The 25755-nt window shown below is 37.1% G+C and overlaps 2 protein-coding genes across 7 annotated transcripts in view; one reads left to right on the plus strand and one right to left on the minus strand.

Annotated features, from left to right (window-relative positions):
* The window catches only part of SMC6 (structural maintenance of chromosomes 6), a 43607-nt gene extending 40575 nt beyond the window's left edge, over window positions 1–3032 (minus strand). For 4 of the 5 annotated variants that reach the window (XM_067294316.1, XM_067294318.1, XM_067294317.1 and 1 more), the window contains exons 1-2: window positions 2902–3032; window positions 362–518 (exon numbers count right to left, since the gene is read on the minus strand). The gene's annotated coding sequence lies outside the window, so the exon portion shown is untranslated. Of the gene's footprint in view, window positions 1–361; window positions 519–1970; window positions 2601–2901 lie in introns of those variants that run through there. The other variant, XM_067294315.1, reaches the window with a different exon arrangement.
* A 134-nt stretch (window positions 3033–3166) lies between these two features.
* On the plus strand, window positions 3167–24671 carry GEN1 (GEN1 Holliday junction 5' flap endonuclease). 2 transcript variants are annotated; one of them, XM_013955092.2, is made up of 14 exons: window positions 3167–3309; window positions 7368–7565; window positions 9228–9414; window positions 11277–11453; window positions 13133–13243; window positions 14578–14651; window positions 15172–15266; window positions 16042–16192; window positions 16309–16345; window positions 16447–16527; window positions 18622–18752; window positions 20527–20588; window positions 21202–21345; window positions 21638–24671. In XM_013955092.2, the coding sequence occupies exons 2-14, from the start codon at window positions 7405–7407 to the stop codon at window positions 23101–23103; spliced, it is 2877 nt and encodes a 958-aa protein (XP_013810546.1). In that variant the 5' UTR covers window positions 3167–3309; window positions 7368–7404; the 3' UTR covers window positions 23104–24671. The 2 variants fall into 2 exon arrangements, with proteins under 2 accessions (XP_013810546.1, XP_067150421.1); XM_067294320.1 differs by lacking the exons at window positions 3167–3309; window positions 7368–7565; window positions 9228–9414 and adding an exon at window positions 13008–13056 and having other exon boundaries at window positions 11431–11453.
* The last annotated feature ends 1084 nt before the right edge of the window (window positions 24672–25755 follow it).

Here is a 25755-nt window from a genome sequence, read left to right on the forward strand (position 1 = left end):
CAATAGATATTAAAGTGTGTTACATAACTGCAAATGGTATTTAATTTGTATTCTAGATGTTGTGTTATGAAAAACAGCATCTAATATTTCCCTCATTAATTCTTTAATGCAACATGAGAAAGATTTAAAAAAAAAAATCAACTTTCCATTAAATGCAATGAACAAACGTCAAAGCAAAGATAAAAATGTAATAAACTTTCCATCTGACCTTCTTGCAATAATTCTGTATAGCAGGGATTTCAAAATAAATTACTATTATGTTCATTAAATATTAAAATGGAAATATCAAATTTCCTGTAATGTTGTGCAGTTTAACATGATAAACAAATGTACAAGCAGATGCATTTCACCATTTAGTTACCTTTTTGTTATGCTACTTTCAGTTTCCTACATAAACACGTCTTTTTTTAAATTACTCGGATCAGGAAAGAGTCACTTGTATGCTCTTGGAATTTATTCATCGCACAAACATGAAGACGGGCATCCATTCAATCTGCTGTTACAACTGAAATCTCTCTCTAAAAGGAAGGAAAAATGCAAGATTTAAGTGCTCTAATTACTAAGGTCCGAACTAAAGATCAGGATTATGACTTCCACTCCCAAAACTTTTGCACCAATATATCCCCAAAAATTTTCTTCACAAAGATTTTAACTGCAGTAGTAAATTTCACAGTTTCAGCACCGCTTATTATGACTTAAACAACAATTTGGAAATCGCTATTGCAGACAGAGAAAAAGCAGCAGGTCTGACCTATCTGAATGTCATTAAAATGTGGAAGTATCATACATGAAATTATTCATTAAACTAGCAAAGATAAAGATTAAAGTATTTTAAGATATGTAATGGACTAATGGGAAGTCAACAACATTTACTATTGAAACTTTTAATAGAACTTTGTTTAAAGGATCAGACTTCATATTTAATATCTGAAGTTTATATTGTAACATAAAGTAGAACCATGTTAATGGAGACTTGTCATGACAAAGTTAGGAACATAATATAAATGAGAATCTGACTGTCATTCAGCAAGACAAAAATAAGTGTTGATTTAACAGAAAAATGAACTTTATTAGCATAGAATGAAAGAATATGTAATTAGAAATAAAGATTGCAGCTATAAATTGGGAACAAATAAGGACAAAACAGATACAGTAATGAAAAACATCACAAGATTACTACAAGATATTACAAGTAGTTGTTATCCACGTTGTGGGGGCACCAAAAAAAAAAAAAAGCAATCCCAATATGTATCATGTAACACAGTATACAAGTATTAGGACTATTACACACTATAGTAAAAAAGTATTTACAGTATTAAGATCAAAGTACAGGAAAACAGAGGCTGAATCCACTGTAAGGATACTTTATGCACTGTTGTCCACTAATGTTCCAACTTAACCAACAGCATTTATTTCCAGAGTTTTGATTGCAAGGTAGTTCTACAGCTTCCTTTCCTAGCTGGTCACAGGTGGCCTCATCCAGAGCAGACACAACCAACCTACTGCAACAAAAATCACTTCTTTGGCTTTCTAGCAGCCTTATGTTGGGCCTAGCACTCCTATACGCTATGACCACTTAAACCCCGCCACAACTCACTTTAAGCACTCTGCACCCAGACCAACCATGGTCTGGGGCTTTTGTCCAATTAGCAAAGTAAACACAGATAGATAGAAGACAAAACAGCAGACCTAGGATAGGATGAATGACAAACTATGGGAGGAACTGAGGGTACAGAGTGGGGGAAGGAAACGAAACCAAGAGTTGTAGTTTTCTGTTGATAGTTCTAAATCTTTAATATCTCATGCATACCTATGAACCAAATATCCCCCTGTGTTTTGGAGGAAGGGAATCACAGCACACCACAGTTGTTTACACAGACACAAAGATACTAATGAATAAATTACAAATGACCTCTTGCAGCTTATAATAATGAAGTAAGCATACATAATTTATTTTATTTAAAACATACATGTTTTAGAGGTTTGAAGTTAGAAGTCTAATTTCTTATACAGCAGTGGAGAGTCACATTTTTAAGGGATATCCAAGTCGGATGTCCAAGTTGAACTATGTAAATCTCCAGCAGTCACACTGATACTCAAACATACTCAGATTATGCATAAAAGTCTATACACTGAAAAAGCAGGTACTTGATAAGAAGCAACAGAGAACATAGCTCTACCTCCTCTAAGGGAAGGAGCAGAGGAAAGAGCAGAAATTTCCTCCACCCACTCCTCCAGTCCTCCATTTTTCTGTTGCTTGGCCCAAAGCTTTCCCCAGATGACCTGAAAGAAGGCTTTCTTTTCTCCTCCCGGTTTCTAGGCTTTGCCGGTTGACACACCAGACCACAGAAAAGTGACACCGATTCCGTGCTTCTCCCACAACAGCAAGACCAGGGAGGAAGGCACTCCCCATCATCTGCTTCTCCCTCTGCCTTCACAAGGTCTGCTGCCACCGGGCAAAGCCCGAGCCGTTTTCTTTAAGCACACTGGCACCCAGCGACCAAACCCTCGCAGGAGGCGCCGCAGCCATGCTTGGCAGCGAGGGACCCGCGGGGCGGCTCGCCGGGGCTTGCGCTGTTACCGCGCCCCGCACTTGCTCCCGCAAAACCGCCCCAGCGCCCCCACTCTTCCCCCCAAAGGCACCAGTCCCGAGGCGGGCAGGAACGGCTTTAGCAGGGCGCCCTGCTCTCAGCCCGACACGGAGCCTCGCCCCCCTCAGCGCTGCCCTGAGGCGGCTTCCCCTCAGCACCGGCGGGAAGCGCGCAGGTCTGCCGCGGCCCCCCGCCTCCACCCGCCCCGTGCTCCCGAGGGCACGGGCACGCACCAGCCCCCGCAGCGCCGGCCGCCAGGCCCCGCACGGCCCCTTGCCGGCACGAAGCGCAGGGCGCGCCCCCGCCCTACCTCTCCTCAGCGCCGCCGGTCAGGCGGGACTGTTACAACCGCCGGCGATTCAAACCGCTCCGAAGGTTCCGAGCGCGGCGCGGCGCGGCGGCGCCCCGCAGCCCAGCGGCAGCCAGCCGGGCGGGAACGGAAGGGCCCGCCGCGGGGCGGCACTGCGCCTGCGCGCTCCCGCCCTTCCCCCAGAGGGAGCCGCTTCCCTGGCCCCGCCATTTTAGGGGCGGGAGGGCGGAGCTCGGCTGGGGCGGTGCGCGCGGCAAATCCGACTGTTGGGGCTGAGGCGCGCGGTGCGGGTGAGCGCGCCGGGTGCGGCGTTTATTCGAATTTTTCCTCCCTCCCCTGTGCTGTGGGGATCCTAGGAACTTGTGGCTAGGCCAGGCCGCGTCCTGAGGATCTCGGGGTTCATACCGGGTAGGCGAATTCTTGTTAATACGGGGCTAGAGACCGGCCCTCGGACTCGTGGGCAGGAAAGCGAGATTGTTATGGTGTGTGTGTGGGGGGGGGTCCCTGTCCGAAATCCGGAGTCGGGTCGTTAGGTTTGTAGGTGTGCGGTAGTTGTCCTGGCTATCCTCTTAGCGGGGTCGGGTAGAGACCCCCAGGAAGCGGTTCATCTCGCTGCCGGAAAGCAGGTCAGGGAAGCGCCTGTTTCTCTCCATACACAGCATTTTGGATCTCTAGTCGGATCCAGGCGGGAATTTTAGATGCTTAGCAGAACGCATAAGCGCTTTGAATTTGTTTTGCTTTCATGAAACTTTTCACTTGTGTTTTCATCTAGGGGAAAAAAAAACTTATAGGAAGAGAACCCGACAGCTTTATCTAGGAAACTGTGGAGGAATTTTCAGATGTCCCAGCTGTGGCTGCTGTGCTGCAGGTGCTAGTGGTTACTGGCAAGGCTGTGCGAAGTGCTCGGGTACTGCAGTAGGGACGTTCAGGAGAGTTGTTTGAAAAGCATCATGGGCTTTCTTTTCAAAGGGGATCTGTGTTAGAAATAAAGCGCGTGCTCGGCAGTGTCTGCAAGTTACCTTGTCAGTCAGTGAAAGTGTATCTGTATGAATTAAATTCTGGCTTTGAATGCCTGTGGCATTTGTTTTCAAGTAACTGGCTTACACTAACTGTGTAAAAACGTTTGTAAGTTAAAATGTTCTGTATTAAAGAATGAGTTATCAAATAGAGTTTGGTTGTTGCCCATATGTTCAATGAGTATGGGTTATATCCCATGGCTCAATGAGAAATTGAGAGTTTGGGAGGAGGATGGTTAGCTCTTGTTTCTTGTGAATGATCTTATAGCAGCACTGTTGTCTTCAGTGACTTGCAAGCATGTGAAAAAAAATCAGGTCCAGTCTCCCTAGTTTGGAAGTTAACTTCTCTCTAAGAACATTGGAGAACGGGGATGAACAGACAGCCTCAATAAAATCTGAATGAACAGACCACTCCTGTTAAAAGTAGTAGGTCTGTCTGTGAGCAGGATGAAGATCTAAATAACTTACATAATACACTCAAGAAAGAAGGAGGGGGGGAGATATGATAGGTCTCACATCTAGTGTTGACTTGGGAAAACCTATACTTTGAATACCTTGTGATAAGGAAAAGTTCTGTCCTCAGTAACAGTACCTTAATATCTCATTAAGGAAAATGTTGATGTTGATTTTTCTTTCTTTTTTTTTAGTTCTCAATTTTTTTAAACTATCTTATTTTTAAATCTCTTGTTTTTAATATTACAGGATGTTAAGTATTTCTAGTGTATTTGTCTTACCTGTTAATTAAATACCATCTGACAGTCCATGACAACACTGATAAACCAACTAATACAGAGTTTCCAAAATTCTGTGTGGATAATGTAGGCTGACAGGTACCAAACAATGTCAAAAAGCCATGTTCTCCCCCTCCCACCCTTGTGTGTGTGTGTGTTGCTATGTGTTGTCTTGTTAAAGCCCTTAAAGCTGAATATCATATTTAGCTTTTGAGAGTGTTTGGATGCCCTTTTTAGTCCCCTGCTCTCCCTGCTTTTTTTCCCCAGTCTTCCTATGCTTTATAGATACAAGTTGGAAAAAGTCTGTTAGCAACGGGACTTCTTTGCAATTGTTAGGCACCTTTACTGCAAGAATATAATGACTAGCCATCTTAGATGACTCAGTTTCTCAACTTCCCATTACTAATCTTTTTAACTGTTGTGGTTTTTTTTGGTTTGGTTTGAGTGGATTTGGGGGGGGGGGGTGATTGCACAAATAGTGCCATGACCTCTCTTTTATTCCATAGTTGTGTTTGGCTATTTATAGTTGAAGCTCTCCAGAGTTTCCATAGAATATGTGCACTGTTGGTAGCCAGGAATGCTGCATTTCTCAAGATTTAACTTTAATAACTTGTTCTTTACTGCAGTACGTAAGCCTTTCAGAAAAGGAACCCTGAGGTGCTACTAAGGAGAATGCTTCTTTTTTCTTTTTCTTTTTTGTCTGTAAAATAGCATGCTGTAATCCAGCTGCAGTGTATTCTCTTCCTTCCCTCTTTATTAAAATACTCCTGTTGCATGCATCTGTGGCATCTGTTTGCCTTAAACTTTTATGAAATCAACAGAAGTATATTCACAACAAAAGCTGTTTTGCATTAAATTAAAATGGAATTTGTTTTTATAGGCTGAACTGGCAACACTTCAGATTTGGTAGCTTATTTCAGGCAGATTCCCATATGAACCTTCTCTAGGGTGTTCTCCCTCCACCCCACCAGAAGTACTTCTTCAACCACTGCTGATATCAGTTAATAAGAAACTTAATGTGAAAGAAATGATCATCCTGCACTTCAAGAAATTGTGCCGCTTATTTGCATACTTTAATATAGATCTAGGTAATTCATTTTATGTGCCCAAGACATAATAACAATAAAATCAATACTTTATTTCACTATGCCTTGAATATGCAAAACTAAAACAAGGTTATATTATTAAAGTAATTAAAGGAATCTAGAGAAGTGATCTCTGTTGAAAGTAAGTCTTTCCCTGAGAACCAACAGGAAAAAAAAATCTTGCCGATAAAAACAACCTGCAATTCCTGCAATGGCAGAAACAATGTATATTATTGGATAGCTACATTGTTTTAAAACATTTCTTGAGTACAGAACATAAAGCATTGTGTAAAGTCAGGCTGCTATTCTCTGTGATGGTGTTAAATGTGGAATGTTCATGAATTTTGCATGGCCATGTTTGCAAGAGGCCACAAGGTGGAATAGTTCCTCATCTGTCCTAGGCAGATCTCAGAGCACAGGAAGCTCATCTGGTCACGATCTCCCCAAAGAAGGGTTTTTTGTTTCTGCAGCATACAGTGGTTTCAAATTCAGGGTGCAAGAAATGCAGAAACTTCCCAGATTTTATTTGATTTTTATCTTTGAATTTTGAGGGAGAAGAGGGAAAAGTAGAGAAATAATTGCAAGGCAAGCTTTGTACAATGAAACAATGTAGGAATAGATTGGTGGGGGGGGGGGGGGACAGGACACAAAAAACATCAGAAAGAAAGCAGGATATATGTTAGAGGCCTTATAGAAGTGCAAGGTGTGAAAGCTAGAAGAATAATGAAAAAGGAAAGAGAAGAAAAAGAAGAAAATCTGATAATGGGGTAGGCATGGGGAATAGAGCTACATAAGTAAAGTTACATAAGAGATAAAGCAATATACCATCTAATGGGTGTACATTGTTAGCTGGCATGTATTGTAGGCTTTATAGAGCAAGTCATGCAATACCAAAATTAAAAATGGTAATCAGATGCACAAGCTTGTTTCTGGAATCACATTGTTATGAATATGGAAATGTTTGCTGGAAGGATCCTCTGGAGGTCATCTATTACAATTTCCTGCTCGGGGTGGATCAAACTAGCAAAACAACATCATGGCTGAATCTCAAAAACCTCCAAAAATGGAGATTCCGCAGCCTCTGTGGGCAAACAGTGCTGCAATACCCTCTGCCATTTTTTCCTAATGTCCCAAGATGCAATCTGTGGCCGTTGTCCCTTGTTGCATTGTCTTGGACTACCAAGGAGAGTTTGATTCTGTCATCTTTGTAAATATCCTTCAAGTAGCTGTAGGCTATTATTATTTGAACAGAAATATTTTTAATGTGAGTCCTATAGCTTCAGATGGAGGAATAATTCTCTTGAGTTTTTTTTCTTTTTTTTTTTTCTTTTTAATGCAAGACTTGGATTGTGGATGTGTATGGAACACATGAGACTTAAGAGTGTTTCTTTTAATGGGTTTGTTTTTATTATTTCTGTTCAGACTAACTACAATAAAAATGCAACCTCCAAAGGAGGTATTCAGTAATAAACCATCTGTGAACTAGAGTCGGTAGATGCTTATAAGGTTTGATTGCAAGTGTTCTTGGCTCTTAAAAGTAATAGTGACTATTCATTTTCAAATTAACATTCATAAATAAATGCCATACTTCATGTTATGTTCTGAAAATACTTTATTTTATCTGATCTTTACAGCTGAAACCTTCAGGCTGACAACAAAGAAGCTAGAACAATGGGAGTGACTAATCTGTGGCAGATCCTTGAGCCTGTGAAACAACCTGTCAATTTGAGTAGTCTCAGGGGAAAAACACTTGCTGTTGATTTAAGCCTGTGGGTGTGTGAAGCACAGACTGTTAAAAAGATGATTGGAGTAGTTACCAAGCCTCATCTCAGGTATAGTATCCGTATAATTTATTGTAGCCAAAAATGTTGACGTGGTGCAATTTAGCCTTAATGCTTCTTCCAAAGTTACTACATAAGTTAAGACACCAAAATTCATATGACTATTTGTTTTGCTTCTGTTATATCACTTGTGCCACATATGTCAAAGGCTTTCAAATGAAGGCGCAAATAAGAAGAGGTCCTGGGCCCAGCCTACCTTTTGTTGGGGCTTCAACCACAGATAAGAATGAGATGGATGTAAGCAGAACCATGCTTACCTTAATCTGTATACTGCATAGCGCTTTGCTGCAGTACTGAGCAGCAGAAACGTAAATCAACAGGCTCATTCCAAAGTTCTGAGGCTGCATATTGGAAGATACTGTGGGAATTTCAACAAGGAATTTTATTAGGATCCAAACTGCTGTGATATAGAACACATTAGTAGTCACGCCGTGCTTTAGCCTGATGCGGCTTTTAAATCCAAATTCTAGTTAGATCCCATATTAAAGTAAATGTGTTTAAATGATTCTTCAGGCTTATGAATTGAAGAATAGGCAGCCTTGAATATGCATATTTTTAATTTAAACAAATCAAATACTTAAGTAATGAGCAAATATAAGCAGCTGTAACTTCAAAGCACTGCTTTCTGCAAATGATGCTGACAAAAATGAAACTATATGTAAACTTTCAAAAATGAACACTAGCTGTTGCTAGATGTTTCTGTGGCTTCTCTGATATCAGTTTATGTGGAATATCAGCATCTTCTGAGAATCATTTCTTAAGATGTCATACTGATGACCCCAAATGAATATTTAACTTAAAGTTGAAGCTTAAGATGACCAAAGCCTTTACTTCCCTATGTTATGATGTACGGTGGAATAGAAGCATCAGTCCAGATCTCTTATGCATTCTTTCCAAAGCAAGACAAAGGGATGAACAGATTTCTACCTGAAAAAGAAATGCTTTCAGGAAGTAGGAGTTAATTGTATTGAATTTATTTATCTTATCTTTTATGAGTAATAAATATACAAAATTAATTCTGGAGTAAACAGTCTTTCCATGTCAGTTGAACAGATCCAAATGTTTTATTCTATTCTTTTTGAAAGATTGATCAGTGAACTAGTGGAAAAAGCATGTTTTCTGATTATTTTCAGTATTACTAGTATAGACCAAATAGTTGTACCCTTGTAAATCTCCCCTTGGCAATGATGCAGACCTTGCATATGAAATAAATTAGCAAGATAATGGTTTCTATGAACCTGTTTTATACCACAGCATTCACTTCAGTATCTGAAGTACCCCTATTGATAGATTTGGAATTAAAATTTAATATTAAAGAATGACTATTAGTATGGGTATATGTTTGGAAGTAGACTTTGAATACCAAAGTTTTTATTCAGCCTTTTAAATTTGTTGATGTTATTACTCTAAAAAAGATCTTTTTTGTCATAATATGGTATTTTCTTGTGAATTTTGTAAAGCCGTTACAAATCCATAGTACATCAACACCAAGAGAGGATGGGGAAATAGATAAAAGGCTAGTTAGTTTGGGGATGAGGGAATCAAAAAGGTGGAGAGAAAGCCAAGATTGTCTGTGGGGTAGTTTTGAGGGATGTAAAGAAAACATCTGAAGAAAACTGGGCTTTATTAATTCTTCTGCTTGCTTTATTGCAGAAACTTGTTTTTTCGATTCTCTTTCTTAACATCAATGGGAATTAAACTGGTATTTGTCATGGAAGGAGAGGCCCCCGAGTTGAAAGCAGACACCATGAGTAAGAGGAACGAGATGCGCTATGGAACTTCCAAGCAACCTAGGGCTGCAAGAACAGGGAGATCTTATTTTAAATCCGCTTTAAAAGAGGTGAGTGACTAAGGGGGTGTTTCTTTTTCTTTTCTTTTTTTTTCTTTTTGTGTGATAGGAAGAAATTTTAACAAAATTGAAGACAAGAATTTGAGAGAACTAATAGAATTTTTTACACAACAAGTTTCAACGGTATCCTGAGTTAGAGGAATTGAAACTGGGCATTATAGCACCAGTTAACTATTGTTGCAGTAGAGAGACAGTGCTAGTTAATATAAATCTCTTGTTTTATGTGTTCCTGTGCCTGTTACGCTGCAGTGAGCTGGTCATAAATGAGTGCTTATTACAGAATTTCAAATTCATCATTCTTTATGAATATTAGTATTTGTACTTTCTCCTAGATGGTATATACACTGATGATTAATTTTTCTTCTCTGACTAGTTCTAGATTAACAGTAACGGCATTGCTAAATGTGGAAGAAGTATAGTCACGTGCTTTCTCCAGTAGTATCCTTGACTGTTCATTGAATGCGCCATAACCAAACCTAAAATGCAATCTCCATTCTCTGTCATGTGGTGATCTATTCTGACTTTTGGCAGGGACAATTTTTGAAAGTAAATGCATCAGAAAGTCATTTGAAAGTAGACACGTTTGCATTACCTAATTACTCTTGCTGCATTTACTGAGCTCTGGTGGATGAAGACCAGTGATTATGAATTAAAAGGCCCTGTACTTTGTTATGATCAGCTATATGGAAATAGCAATGTGTTGTATACCTATGTAGGCTAAGCTGGTGTGTTTTTCAAGGGTGCTCAGATATTGCAGTAGAACTGTTTTGTTGCCTAGACTTATGATTTAGTGAATTAGCTGTATAGCTAAGGGGTTATCTACAGAATTAGGCTAAAACAAAGATTGTATAGTCTTCTTAATGTGGATGGCTGAGACAACTCTGGCTGCAAAAACCACCTAATCAATAACTTAAATTTTCATTAATTGTTGCAGTTATTTTACTAATTCAGTCTATTCAGAGTTCTATGAAATGGAATATATACACGATCATGTCTTGAGCAGATTGAACATGTTTCACGATTCATGTTTTATTTTTAAATTTAAAGCCATAATATTTGAAGGGGCAAAGTTATCATTTAAAAAATAAATAAATAAATAACAGAGTAAGAGGAGCTTAGAGCTGGTGCTGATATTGTCTGCAATATACAGAAACTCTGTGAAGCCTAAGAATGCCAGAAAACTGCTCTTAATTAACTAAGTGCTCTGAATTCAATATCTTTTTCCTTTATTCTTCTATAGAGGTATGATCTGTAGCCAGATAAAGAAAATAAGAGACTTTTTTATTATTTCTGACAATTTTGGATCTAGCACTAGAGAAACAATTTACAAGAAGTATGTATGAGATCTCAGTATGTCTTATAATGGGATCTAGCCATACTGTGCCAACCATTCTTAAAATGCTTTACTTTAAAGCTTGATGTTCTTAGGGAGTCTGGCAGTCTGTTGATAGATCTCTGTGCTAGCTCAGTTTTAGTACTTGAGTAAACAGTGTTGATCTGCAAAGATAAATATTCTCTTTTTTTATTCTCCTTTTTAAAACATCCCAAACGTCTATTTAAAGCACAAAGACTTTTGTGAAGGAATAACCATTAATCATGCTGTGTTCAATTCCTGTACCTAATACTTTGCTCTTACTCATAAGATTTTTAGTTGCATGTTTCTTCTGCCTTTTCCTATATTTGACTATTACTTTCTTATAAAGCGGTACTTATTCATGTAGTGTTCTGTAGGTGGTACAACAGTAGCTGTTTTCCAGAGTCAGTGTATATACTTGTGTCTGAGAAAACACTTGCTAATAAGTGGGTCTAATTGAATATTAAATGTCTATTTCCTATTGAATTCTTTCTTTCAGTGTCTTGAACTGTTGGAGTGCTTAGGTGTCCCGTGGGTTCAAGCAGCTGGGGAAGCAGAAGCAATGTGTGCTTACCTAAATGCAAATGGACATGTTGATGGCTGTATTACCAATGATGGAGATGTCTTTTTATATGGAGCTCAAACAGTTTATAGGAACTTTGCCATGAATGCTAAGGTAGTGCACTTCATTTGGGGTTAGGGGAGGGGAGGGAGAGTTGTTCACCCACTCTTCAGACTCTCTGTCTTCCCAAAAATATAAATAGAAAGGACCATAAGTGAATTTTTCAAGGCCTTAGGTATTGTATTTATCCTCTTGTATTTGGATTTGTTTAAAATAGTACTTTAAGACAGTAACATTTTATTTGATTCACTGACAATCCAAGTGATAGATACAAGAACAAAACAACTGAATTGAAGAATGCTTGCAGTACTGTAGTTTGTGTTTGTAGAGTCCTGTGATGTGTAATAAATCATAAATAGCCATCTTTTTTTATTTTATTTTTTCTTCCTCTACAGCGGATAATTTGAGTGAAATAATTGTTTTCCATAAACTTACAGTTAGGGCATCTGGAAGTGTTAAGCCTCCTGGGTCTGATACCACTGGTGACATACTTGAATCTTGCATGTTTGTCTTACTATGAACATACTTACAGTTAGTACTGACTACTAGTCTCAAATTGAGCATGAAATGGGGCAGGGACTGTACATCTGCATAATAATCAACTGTTGTGATTGTTCAAACAACAAATCAATTCGTGACCTTGAGCTGAAAATATTCATTTGATAGGAATGTAGCTTTCCAGAACTGGAAGAAGGTAAACCAAATCTCTTTAATTTGTTCTTTCTCTGTAATTAAAAAGATTGTTTATGTTCTCCCTAGTGAATCTAACAAGAAAATGGAGGAAAAATGGTTATCAGGTTTGGGATTTTAAATAATGTTAATCTGAAAAACTCGTTGAGAAAGTACTTCAGTAACAGGAAAATTATTAGAACAAAAAAAGAGCTATGAATAGCTAGAGATTTTTTTTTTTCCTATTTTTTTTAAGTTGATGGAAGATGATTTGCTTTGATGCCACCATCTTTGAATTTTATGTTGGTCTTCTTTTTTTTTACCCCCCCATTAAATTTACTTGTCACTTATTACCAAGAATGAAGGTGGACTCAATTTTTCAAGTGAACTTTATTACGTATCTAAGTCAACATTAAAAAAAAAAAAAAAAAAAAAAAAACTCATGAGAGTGTGTCTCTCAGGGGCATCCTTTCCAGAAAACTAGATTTTTCTTTTCTTTTCAGATTCAGATCTTTCAATTCATATTAATCTTGATTTCATGTTGTATTTGAGTCCCTCTACCTTCAAAGTTGTAGGTGTTCCTTCAGCTCATAAATCTAATATGCCAGGTAACGTTTTAATCTTTTTACTCAAGTAACATATTAGAATTATTATACGGTTTTTAAAACATGCAGTTCCTGAAATCACTTATACAGTAACTAATAGTGAATAATGTTAGTTTTACCACACTACTTCTACAGATATTAAAGAATAAACAAAACAACCCTTGGCTTAGCGTTTAATTACTTTCAGCAGTTGATCTCCATACTAATAACTTGAAATTCCAGAACTGTAGTTACCCACGTGGTCTTGATTCACTTCTGTTTACCCATGCGTGATATTATAAATTTAAATTGCTGCTTTCTGTTTTTTGCTATCGGATCTTTCTTCGTTTTATAGGATAAACCCATTCCCTGCAGAGGAGGGTGAATTGTGGTGGGTGAGCAAGGTGATTATGATTCACTGGGCTGTTCCTTCCCTGGTGTTACAGAAACAAAACAATATGTAATACGTATTTGTTGCAGGAACCGCATCTTGACTGTTACACAATGTCCGCTATTAAGAAGAAGCTTGGTTGTGACAGAGAGTCTTTGATTGGGCTAGCTATTCTTCTGGGTTGTGATTATCTTCCAAAGGTAAACAACATTTTTTTTAATCTTTCTAAAACTAAACTGTGTAAGTATTATTCCAGACTCCACATGTCAGAGATGAAGGCAAACATTTAGGTGATGCTGAATACGTTGAGCAACTTTGTGAGAAGAACTTAGATGTTTACCAGGATACTTCATACCCACTAGGATGTATAGTACTTCCATGACAGAGCTGCCAAGGAAAATGAAGGGAAAAAAAAGTCTATACTGTTTGGAATAGTTAGCAGTGATGGTTTTGAACTGTAGTTGTTAATAGCACAGTTCTGGATGAAGTCTGGATATTTTTGTTTTGAACTGTAGTTATTAGTAGCATCAGTTCTCGATGCAGTCTGGATATGCACCTTTTTGGTTCTATCATTTGTAAACACATGATTTGTAAAGAAGGAAGAGTCACTTACTGGAGAGTTTGGCTGATGTATGAGGTGAGAGGGAATCTCATTGGTCTCTAGTTGGACAACTGGTGATGTTTGTTCTGATATTTCATTGGAAAACGGTGAGAATATAAAATAATTTGCTTTCTACTAAAGGAGTTGAAAGAGGTTATCAGTATTTGAAAGAGACTGTTACTCTTGAGTAGTCAGTTTTTTTTTCTGAAAGTTCTCAGTGTCGTCTTTTTTGTTTTGGGGTTTTTTTGGGGGGCAGGGGTTGAGTCTTTGAACAGAAGTTATTTCAATGGCTATTTGTAATGGAAGGGAAGTGGAATGAAATTTGACTTCCATGCAGTTCATCATACTGTGAGCTCAAGCAACTGTCGCAAGCTTGAACGGGAGCAGTGGATATTTGGTTACTCTTAAATTTCAGCGTTTCAATTTTGACAAAACTGTCCTTTTAAACAGATGATGCTGTGCTGGAAGACAGAACAAGTAGCTCTAATTCTTTTTTTTTCCCTGAAACGCTTTCTTCTGTTATAGGAATCTTTAAATAGTTTCTTATTAAGAAACTTACTGTAATAGACAACAATGCAGTCTGTGTCCCCCCTCTCCCCCCCCCCCCCCTTTTGGTGCTTTATTTCAAAAAAAAAAAAAAAAAATCCCACTCTTTTATTATTGTTTTCTACTACCTTCTCTCTGTTCTTTCCATTATTTGGTTTGACATTGGGTGTTAAACTGTTTTATGCAGTTTGTGTGTCACACTGGTAGCGTTGCTGTAATCTGTCACCTTCCCTGACTTTAGAACTCCATCAGTTTTTTTTTTCAGTTTAGCTCAACATCTGTATCATTTCTTTATTTTATGAAAATCATTTTTATGAAAATGTGTATGTATTCAGTGTTTCATTAAATAAATAAGACTTATTGTGTTTCATATTTCTGTCTCAAAAGGGTATTCCAGGAGTGGGGAAAGAACAAGCCTTGAAGTTAATTGAGACTTTGCAAGGTCAAAACTTACTGCAAAGGTAAAGTCAGTTTACTTTGTATGCTGAAGGACTTTGATTTTATTCAAAAAGTTGTTGCTACATGCTTCAAGTCCAAGTCAACTGTCCTCTATTTTTTTTTTTTTTTATTTGAGACAGGTTCCTTGCTTTTTTCTTGCTAAACGAATTGTGTTTGCTAGGCAAGCCTCTTAATTGCTTTAAACATTATTTAACTCCAGTCTCCTGAGTCAGCAACTGTATGCAGTTATATTGTATTGGAAATTGTAAGGACTGATGAAAAATGCTTGCCAGTTTAATTGAGCTGTGGATCAGAACATCAGATACTAAATATTTATTATGTTATCCTCATGTTTGTGTCAATACTAGAAACCCCAACAATCATATAATGTACTTAAAATAATAATAATAATAAAAATCCAAAAACGGAAAACTTGCTTCTTGGGCAGATTCTTAAGGAGTATAATGGGAATATTTTTCAATGTTTTAATTTAAGTAGAAAAGTTAAAAATATGTTTTAATCATTTTCATATATTCATTTTAGGTTTGCGCAATGGGGAGAACAATTTCGGTATAATAATATTAATCCACCTTTGGTAGTTAAAAAGGTAACTCACTGTTCTGAATGCCATCATCCAGGTCAGTATGAAAAGGCTAAATTTTATTTTTAGCCTAGCCATTTGTTTGTTTTTTATTCAGATGTGGTTTCTGTTTGTTTTGTTTTGTTTTTATGACTAGTATTAAAAACTTTTTCTGTCATTCGGCTTCTGGATTATATTCAGATTTTCAGCATTTCTGGGGTGTGTGTGAATTTGTACAGAGGTTTTTGGTGCAGGCGGCTTCCTTTTTTTTCAGATGTGAAACCTGTTGATAGCAAATGGAATGTTATCAAAATGCTGTTGGATGATCCAGATTTTTTTTTTTAATAGTATCAGTAAAAAAGGCACAAGCAACTTATTTCTTTATTTGCCTGAATGAGTCTTGCATCAAGAAGACTGAATCCATTAGCAGAAGAGCTTTATATTGCTGGGTTTTGCTGTATCTGTTTCTTAAAAAATAATTAATTTTAAGGAGCCTCATCTTCATATCACTTTCAAACAGTTCAGTCATTCAAACCCAACACTCCTAAACAAAAAAACTTATTTCAAATATCCATTACTTATATATGTTTGCCAAGATGTCACAAACAGCTGCTGTAGCTTTCTGGTAATACATTTTTCAGCATAATGTCTGAAACGGCTGGAAGAAAGCTTAAAAAAAAGCTGGAGGGAGAAAGCTTGTATTTGTCTGTTTTTAATGCATTCAGATCTGTTTACAGCTACCATTCATGCCAGATTAACGTGTTCTGAGCTTTATATTTGTATGGTGTTGACAACCTCCTTTCTCCTCACACTTTGTGCATCTTCTCCTATAGGTTCTTATAAGGAACATGAGCACAATGGATGTAAATTCTGTGAAAGCATTAGGTACTGCAAACCTCATGACTCCAAATACTGCTGCCCTTGTGAATGGCATCAGTTAGAGCGAGAGAAACAAGCAAGTGCAGTGGAGGACAATATCAGAAAGTAGGAATGTCCTGAAAATGAATTGCTCTTCCCTGCTTTCATGTGCAGGGTGAGCATTTTAATCTGCATTTTTTCCTGTTTGTATGCAGCTCCTAACCCTTTTGTTTTACTTGCAGAAGAGCTAACAGTTGTGAGGGCTTTCCGTTCTCTGAGGTAACAAACAAGCCTATCTAAAGATTAATTTTTAAATCAATTGAAATTTTAGTTTTCAGCTTTCTTTTAAACTACCTCTCCTTTTTCTGTTTTATCTCAAGGTTATCCAAGAATTTCTTGTAAACAAGAACAAATTGAACAAGATAATGGAATGCCAAAGGCCTAGTTTATTGTCCTTTCAGGTATAGAACAAAATACTGGGTATTCAGCTCTAAGGTTTTTTTTTTTTTAATGTAATTAGTAAGGAAGGCACCTGTGATAATGTTGATCTTTGCTGGCAATTTTACTGGAAATAAGAATTAAAGAACCTTGCTACAACTTTTTAACATACCTTGTCTTTTAGAAGCTTGAAATTAAAGATTTTGAAAAATTAGTTGATGTAAATAGATATGTGGAAAACGGGAAGCAAAAAGGACCTCAGAAAAGAGGTCGCTTGCCATCACTGCATTTTTCATTGTAGCAAGTCATAATTGGAGACTTTTTTTTTTTTTTAACTTTCCACTGTGGGGTGTTTTTTTGTTTTTGTTTTTTTTGTATCATTGGGAAAACTGGCATCTGTATATAACTAACAGAAGTGTCTTTTAACCTGAATACTGCATGTTTTCCCAACAACAGGTAGCAGACCTTCAATAATGAGCACAATACTGCCAGCTTCCAAGTTCAGAAGCCCTTTGATTCAAAGGGTACAAAGCTCAAAACTGGCCTAGCTTATTTCTCCACCCATAAAAGATGAGTATCATACCCATATCACACCCTTTGTGTGCATACATGCATGAGCAGGTGTTCACATACTGACACAAGGTCTCATGAGAGTTTTCAGTCAATATAACATGACTGATGTCTGAGAAGCTAGAACCACTCAAGCTGAAGAATGATTGTTTATGAGTTTACTAAACATCAAACCCTTAGATTTTTGCTACCTTCAGTTTATTTCTACCATTTTCCCCACAAGACCAGAAAAATTCAAACTCCATGTCATGATGTTGCTAACAGCACTCTCGGCTTTACTCCACAATGGTATTTCAGATTAATCACTTCCTTCTACCTGGCTCCCCTTCATCCTGTATTATTTAAAACTGCTCAGTCTCTGCATTTCCACCTTATAATTGTCATCATAGGACAACTGAGACCTTTCAAACAGATTACTGCAGCTTTCAATTTCCAAAAAAATAGTTCTCTTCGTCAGATACATATTACTCTTTGTTTACATGGATCAGATACACCTTAATGCTTTTGTGGAGATAGTAGTATTTCTCTGAACTCTACAGGTAAGAAATTTTGTCATTAAATGCAGTAGATCTTCACTGAAGCTTGTCATTTATCACCAAGTTGTTTCATGAGCAGCATAAAAGTTGAAGACCATTTTTCTATGCTCTGCTGCTACACATACATCTAATCACATGCCACTGGTCTTTCATGTTTCCTGTGATTTCCAGCATAAAAATACCATGTTATCATATATGTTCCTTGACCCACTCTTAACTCGTCCTAAACCCCCCAAATACCATCTGTGCAAATAGCTGCACATTCTCTGACCAGTTGTGATCTGGGCAGACTGGCTGGCCAACATAGACAGTTAATAACATTTATATGTCATTTCATCTGTCAGTTAACTCGTCTTCCTCATTGGGAGAACTAATGAGGATTTGTATTCTTTTCTATTACTGGTTTTTGTGAATCTTGCTCTTAGAATCTTTTGAGATGTAAATCTGTTTGAAATTGGTCATTGGTTTCAAAGGTGATTGGTGAGATCACAGATGTGCAGACCAACAAAATTAGAGTTGCCTTCTAAGACACGTATTTTTACTAGTGAAGGCAGCTTTTATAATGTTTCGTTTTCAGGAATTGGTAACACATTTGGAGAGGATTATGTATAACATAATGGACTACTAATGTGCAGCATAGTGAGTTGTAGTGAAAATTGTGTTCATCATTCCTTTACATGCAGAATCTATAATTTTCACTGTTCCTTGTGTAGCAGATCTGAATCTGATAAGGTGTTCAGTAACCTTATTCCAGCTGCTGCCACTATACAACTGCTCCTGTCACTTGCTATTTAGAGCTGATGAATCTGCTCTGTTATGGATGATTGTTCCCTCACTTGACAGCGAAACGTCATTACAGTGGACAAAGGAATTACAATAATGTATAAAACATTCTAGATATTTTAAGTATTTAGTCCTGTGTCCTTAGAAATCATATTTTGACAGCTATATACTAACGCAGTAAAAAAGAATTAAAGGTTGGTCTGTTTGTTTGTTTTTTAACATTAACAGAGATTTGCTTTTGAGAAGATGGAATGGACCAAACATTATGCTTGTAAGAAACTGTTGGTACTATTGACACGTTATGATATGATCCAGAGAAAATCTGGATACACTGATTCAAAACAACTACAGGCAATACGGTAATGTAACATGAGTTCTTGTACTTAGTATGCTTGCTTCTGCTGCTGGAGAAAAATCATGTTTTTCTTTTTTTATGGAAGTATAATGGATTTCTTCTGTGTCTGTTTCAAGCCACGTGCTGCTTTTGGATAGAGCTAAAAATTTAGATCAGTACTCTAGGTTTATACTGCTGCTGCACAAAGTAAAATATGTAATAGTTTTTCTTTCAGTCCTAAGTAAGCATAGTAAAAAGCTGGTCCTATTTCTATCCTATGCTTCCTCTCTATTCTGTTTCCTTGGGACTGCACATGAGACTTAGCATTACAGGTATGATCCTGTTCAAGTGGTTATTGGAAATTTAATTGACTTCAGTGATTCAGGATAAGAGCTCACACCTGGAAATGAGCATCTGTAGGTTCACAGTCATGGTCTAGAATACTCAGATTTCTTATCAGACCTACTGACTTTTTCATACTATGGCTAATTAAACTATGGGTTTACAGCTGTATTCTGCTCCCCCTTCTTCTCAGAACAACGTTTGCATTCAAGGCTGCTGCATTTATGAATATAGAAATGACCAAACTAGATATGTATGCTGTCACCAGGAATGGATATCCAGCAAAAACAAGAAGACAAACATGTAACTACTTACCCCTGAATATTTTCCCAGCATCCAGGTTTCTGTTACTTAGGGGTCTCCTGAGCCAGAGTTAGTGTCTTTTTATCCTAACAGCCCTTAATGGAGTTTCTCTGAAGTGGTCTAATGTCTTCTTAAGCCTATGTAAACTTTTATTATCTACAGTGTCCATTGCCAAAGGGTTCCCCAACTTAACTTTACTGTGTGAAAGCAAGCTCTTAACTTATTTTGACTCTGGTATTTTAAAATTTAATTTGTTTTTCCTGAATCCTTGTATTGCAAGAAGGTTAGTAATCGTCCCCTCTTTCTTTCTTGACGCTATTCAAGATTTTTTAGGCCTTAATTTGGGAGTACAGAAGAAGAGACAGTCTCAACATTGTAAACTTTTCTGGGTTGATGTATCAGAGCGTGTTAAATTATTCCTTGCAGGGAAGCTGTTCTATTTAGCATTATCTTTCAAAAGGGTGACTGAACAAAGAGTTGTTGAGGGGCAGCTATTTAAATGGTTTGACTAGATAAATTGCCAGTATTTACCTTGATGACTGAATTAATTGAAATCCTCCATTATATCTTTCTTTAGTCTTTTAAACTCTTAAAACACTAATCATGCTGTAGAAGACTTCTTTTATTAACAAGGATTTGGAAACAATTCAGCAGCAGCCTCATCACATGTAGGAACCTATTACCTTGTGTAGACAATTTTTAACAAAAATCTTTCATGAAGACGGCGTGTCCCTCCTCAAGCAATGTTTATGTTCCTTCATGCTCTCAGGCAAAGAAATGAATGACCCTGTCTGGTCATTCAGAAAATTACTGTCTATGGCAGCAGCCTTCTCTGTGACATAGCTGAAGACATCAGACATGCTTGTGGAAGTTTGCATTACAGCTGGCTGTTAGAGAATAGCTGGTTTATTTATAGTTGTGCTGCTCTGAGCAGTATCACAAAAATGTTTCAGCAGTCAAAATCTAGACCCAAAACTTTGCTGTATAACTTATGCAAAGAAGTGGTATGGTTTTTTTAAGTGTGCACTGAATTCACTGTTACAAGGATAGGATTTTTTCCTCTGATGAATTGTTACATATTAGAATATATTAGAGTAGATTTTTCATTTCCTGTTCAAACAACATCATTTAATGGTCTGCTGTTTGTCTTACAGGATAATCAAGACACGTGTTAAAAATGGGACTCCTTGTTTTGAAATTCAGTGGCAAAAACCAGGTTGGTCTGCCTTCTACATACATTATGGAACAGCCCAATTAATAGAACAAGAAAAAAATACACTTTAAAGAAGAAAAAGTTAGGCAGTCTTATGAGTAAATGAGGTGTTGGTGAGATTGGAAACTGTTCTGTTTAATTAAAAAAAAAAAAAAGGCGTAGAGAACATGCATCAGATTTCAGATATCCTGAAAATAAAAGCAATTCTCAAAACCAAACAAACTTAGAAAGCAAAGTATTTCATTTTTCAAGTACTGTTTCTGGTACATCTTAATAAGACTAAGCTGGTTACAGCCATGTGGCACTGCTCAGGTATTGCATAGAAGCGCTGGACTCTATATGTTTCATATCTCTTTCCAGTATGTACCCTAAGCTGTGGCTATTTACCAGCTAGAATTTTTTCTACGCTGACAGACTTCTGCTACCTTTAGCTTGCCAGTCTTAGTGCAGGAGAGTGGCAGAAAAAACCTTTACTGCAGCTAAATCTCCAATCATATACTGTTACCCTTTTCATTTGAGTATAGGAAGATACGTAAATCTTTTGCTCTTTTTTATTCCCTCCTGTTGAAATGTGTATATATGTATTTGTCTAATATATCTTCATTAATTTTTTTAGAACATTATGTTGATGCAGATGATCAGCCTGTGGAGTTATTTGTAGTCACAGTAGAGGAGGAGTCTTTGTTTCAGGCTGCTTATCCTGATGTTGTTGCCCTTTATCAGATGGAAAAGTCAGAAATTTTGGAGAAGAAACAGAAAAGTAAGTCTGAAAGCTTATGTCTTATGAACTCATGGGCCTTTCCAAAATACCGAAAGCAAAAGTGACAAACATCTCTCTTACTGTAGAGTGATACACCTTGTGAAGATCAGGATATGCTATCTTGCAGCATGGCACAGTTGCTCTTGCTGTTGGCTCAGCTGTACTTTGGGCACAGTTGCTTTTATCTTAGCGTTTTATACTTTAGCATTAGAAAATCTGAAGTGCAATAAATGCTTGTTTTTACTTTGACAAAAACCCGTCCTACTTTGATATGTCTTTTTTATCTTTTCAGGCAGAAAAAACAGACCAAAAGAAAAGGAATTATCAAATGTTTATGGTGAAGTTACCAATCTTATGTCTCAAATGAATTTAAAATCTACATGTGAAATTCTTCCAGTGCAGGACTCCATGTCAGATATAAAAATTCTCCCAGAAGATCAGATACATCAGAGAAGTATTGAATCAAAAGATCCAGCGTTAGCTGCAGCTTCCTGCATTACAACTGTTCAAATGCCAGTATCAGCAGCTGCCCTTTCTCCCACTGTGTCAGCTTACTTGCTCTTACAGAGTACATTAGCTGACTCTTCTGTATCGCCAGCACAACTTACTAAAAATTCAGAGTTATCATCCTCTTGTACTACTTCTGTACCAGCTGATCTACAATTGAGCAGTGCTGACTGGGAAGGAGCCTCCTTCAGCATTTCACCAGCCCTTGGTAACGATACCCTTGATCTGGTAGCTGACCTGGCTACATGTATGCAACATTCATATCCATTACACCATAAAACAGTAATAAATAGCTCAGAATATTCTGGTGCTATGCAGTCTGATCAAGATCATTCTGATAGTGCGGATGACTTGTTTTCAGATGATACTATGGGACAACTTCAAAAGTTGTCTTTAAGTGAGCGAATACTTATGAAGACTTCTGTTCAATCAAAATCTTCATTGTCCGAAGATGTAATGGAACTGAAGCCTTTGAAATGTTTTAAAATAACAAAAGGAACATTGAATCCTGACAAAGACTATGTTTCTTCCTCGTATCAGTTAAATAAAACAGTGCAGGAAACTAAAAATGTGCTATCAGAAAACTATGTGAGGGAGTCCAGTGTACACATTTATCAAGATCGGTACAAAAATGCCAACAGCCTGGCTCAAACAGTGCAAAAACACCATAAAACAAACAGTTCAACATTTCTAGCTCTAAGCAGTCAAACAGTAAAACCATTACAACCTGGGTGTGAAATACTTCCACTGTCTCAAAAGCCAGCAGATGTTGTAACTGGCTGTCACATTACAGAAACCTGTACTCAGGCTACTTGGAAAACTTTGTTTAAAAGGAGTGTGTGCCAGAACAAATGCTCTTCTAGTGAAGACAGTGATGATGGGAACGTGAATAAAAATCTGATTTCTGAGCAGCAGAAAAGGCAACTGAATCCAGGTCACTTTAAAAAAAAAATTACAAAGAAAAAGAGTAATGCTGTCACTAGCAAAAGAATGAACAGTGACTCGGCAATTGCAATTAAAGAGGAGGAAAAAAAGACCAATTTTAAAATAACTGGTAATAATTTGTCAGTGCAGGTATCTCCAAAACCTTCTCCCGTCATGGAAGATAATTGTTTAAGTCCAGAACAACCATCTGAGAGGTCAGGTTCCTGTAGTCTGCAGCAAGCCAAAAGTGATATTCTGACTTATGCATTGGCAGACAGTCCTCTTCCCCTGTCTGAAAGACTAAAAGGAAGACTCAAAAGCAATTAGGTGTTCCATAAAATATATCATGGTAACAATTAACTCTGAAGCTTCAGCTCTTGCATAGTTCTTTTTCAAAGCTTCTGTACTATAATATGACAATTTGAAGTAGGTACAGTTACATAAAGTGTGAAATACTCCATACTGGTACTGAATTTGAATTTAAAATTTTAGCAAAAGTACCAAACAGCTGATTACAGGCAAGTACTAGTTATTCTGGATTTGATTACATTTTGGACTTGATTCGTAAGCATCAGGATATAGTACATAAGGAAGTAGAGGGGTTATCTGTGAAATACAAAGTCTGTTTTCTCCCAGCCAGGTGCAAGTATTTTGAGTACAGCTATTAGTCCTTATGCTTATAAAACAGTCTTATAATATATATCCTTAGAAAGACAAAGTGATACAGCTCTTACCAGCTGAAATTTTCCATTCTGCTCCACTAACTTAATTTTGTTAGTTTTAAAATCCTAGAATGCTGGTTGTGTGGATTATCTCTAAATGACCAGATGGAGACACTCGGCAGATATATGCTGCAGTGTAGCTAAATTTATATCTGTCATGCCCTGTATTAAATTGCTGTTTGAGTGCATGCATCTTGCAAAGAATGGAATACACCATCTGAGGATTTTTTTTTTTGGTAGCTGTCACCTCTAAGTCTTAATTAAATTTCATTAATATTTTAACCAAATATTTATGGTTCTTGGCATTTTTGTACTTACAGAAGATTCAAAGTCCCATCTAACATTCATTTCTAGTTATAATAGAATGAAGGTAAAATTATAGCATATTAAAACCTGATAATGATATTGCAAAATATATTTTATTTTTTTGAAAAGTATCATGTATTGTAAATGATTGTTTTTAAAAGGGAAACTTGAACGCAGTCACGTTTTTTGAAGGTGCTCTTCCTTTTTAATGCAGAAGCAATCTCTGTTCACACACAAAAAATGTTTTTAACAGCGTACTAGGAAACTTATCCTTGCCTGCATTAGGTGTTCATAACCTTTTGTGTACAGCAGCCAGGAAGAAGGCTAATCTTGCTGAAATATGTTAATCTATAGATAATCTAATTTGTAATCGGCCAAAATAGTGGTTTCTTAGATTCCCCAAAGGGAGAAAAAGAATTTATAATTGATTTCCGAATTAGGAATATATTATGAAAATTAGGAAAGTAATGTCTTTAAAGTATTTTGAGGTACTTTATTGCAAAATATTGGAAATTTATTTTTGGTTTTGAAGATAAATATATTAAATGTAGGAAAATAACTAAACAGAAAAAAATCTAGGATGATTGCTCTTTCCTGGAGAGTTTAGACTCTAGCCACCTAACTGATGTAAAGAGTACTTAAAAGATTAGAATTACTAAGAAGAATAAGAGTAACAGTCCCCTGGGAGCTCTACAGGCATGGATGTAAAGGCTTATATAATGGTCAATAGTAGACAAATCAGACTATTTTTTGTGAAAAGCCACTGAGTTTTTGATAGATGATTCTTTTATTTCCTTGCTTCTGATTTTGAATACTGAAAGTCAATAGTTTGAATTTTCATGAATAAAAATACCAACATCATGTGAATGCTGTCACTTTTGTTTTCTCCCAGTGTTTGAGGATCAGTTCTTTTTTACTGGAGAGATCATGAGATGTCAACCATCGTATGTGGGTTTCTATGTTACAGGGTTTTCTTTAGTTTGGAGGATTTGGGGGTGGGGTGGTTTCCAGGTCTGCCTGGAATGAATGCATTAATGGGTTATTTTTCTGAAAATACTCTAACAGAATTATGATAAGTCTGCATTTCACAGATGATGGAAAACAGAGATGTTGAATGTATCCAAAAGATGTTAAGAACTCCTCTGGGGAAAAAAAAAAGTATGTTTCTGATACCACTTAAAAGTGGCATCTGGTTTCATAACTACAGTTCAAGCGTGTAAAGCAGAAAAATGTCAATTCTCTTTCACTTGCAGTGCGTCTTAATTTTGTGTAAGTTTTCACCAGTGCTTCAGTTGTTTTCAGATCTATTGCTGCTTCTATATATTATAGTATGCTGTTCTCTCATTTACACTCTAGCTGCTCATTGCAGCAAATCAGCACAAGAACATTTATCTTTGGGGATGACAGTTATGCTTGTGATTCACTACAGCAGGAAAATTACAGCATTAAAAATGTTTTCATTTCTCGTCTTGCACCTATATACTCAATCTAACAACTAGAACCACTTTTTCTTCTGTGGATCTCTTTTTTTACAGTGCTAAAGCTGACTGCTTTCCAAACTCTCACACTCACTAAGAAAACATTTGCATAAATTGAGTAGGCATAACAGATAAAATTTTCCTCTGCAGGAAATATTCCTACAAGATTATATTAAAGTGATAGTAAGTATAAGTGAATGTGATGCATGAGCATTGAATATATTTCCATTTGTTATCTGTCTTGGTCAGGCCAAACAAGCTCTATCAAGATATTTTGTATCAATGAAGTAATGAAATTATACCTGCTAGGGAGACAAGACAAGTAAAAGAGGCATCCCTGACCGTGAGGGTGCTGCCGTTGAAACTCTGTCACTCTTGGAGTACTTTTTCTGAATGTTTTTCCTATGGAACTACTCTACCAGCCCAAGTACTTTGACCGATCTATTGCTCATCCTGAGGTCAGCATCCCTCTA

Source organism: Apteryx mantelli, chromosome 3 (assembly GCF_036417845.1).
Source record: "Apteryx mantelli isolate bAptMan1 chromosome 3, bAptMan1.hap1, whole genome shotgun sequence".
Taxonomy (NCBI): domain Eukaryota; kingdom Metazoa; phylum Chordata; class Aves; order Apterygiformes; family Apterygidae; genus Apteryx; species Apteryx mantelli.

Bases quoted from the DNA above. Each gene is read 5' to 3' on its own strand.
- GEN1 (XM_013955092.2), top strand. From the start codon at position 7,405: ATGGGAGTGACTAATCTGTGGCAGATCCTTGAGCCTGTGAAACAACCT. The intron at 16,193-16,308 runs GTAGGAATGTCC...TTTTACTTGCAG, and splicing joins GTGGAGGACAATATCAGAAA to AAGAGCTAACAGTTGTGAGG. The intron at 20,589-21,201 runs GTTGGTCTGCCT...TAATTTTTTTAG, and splicing joins AATTCAGTGGCAAAAACCAG to AACATTATGTTGATGCAGAT.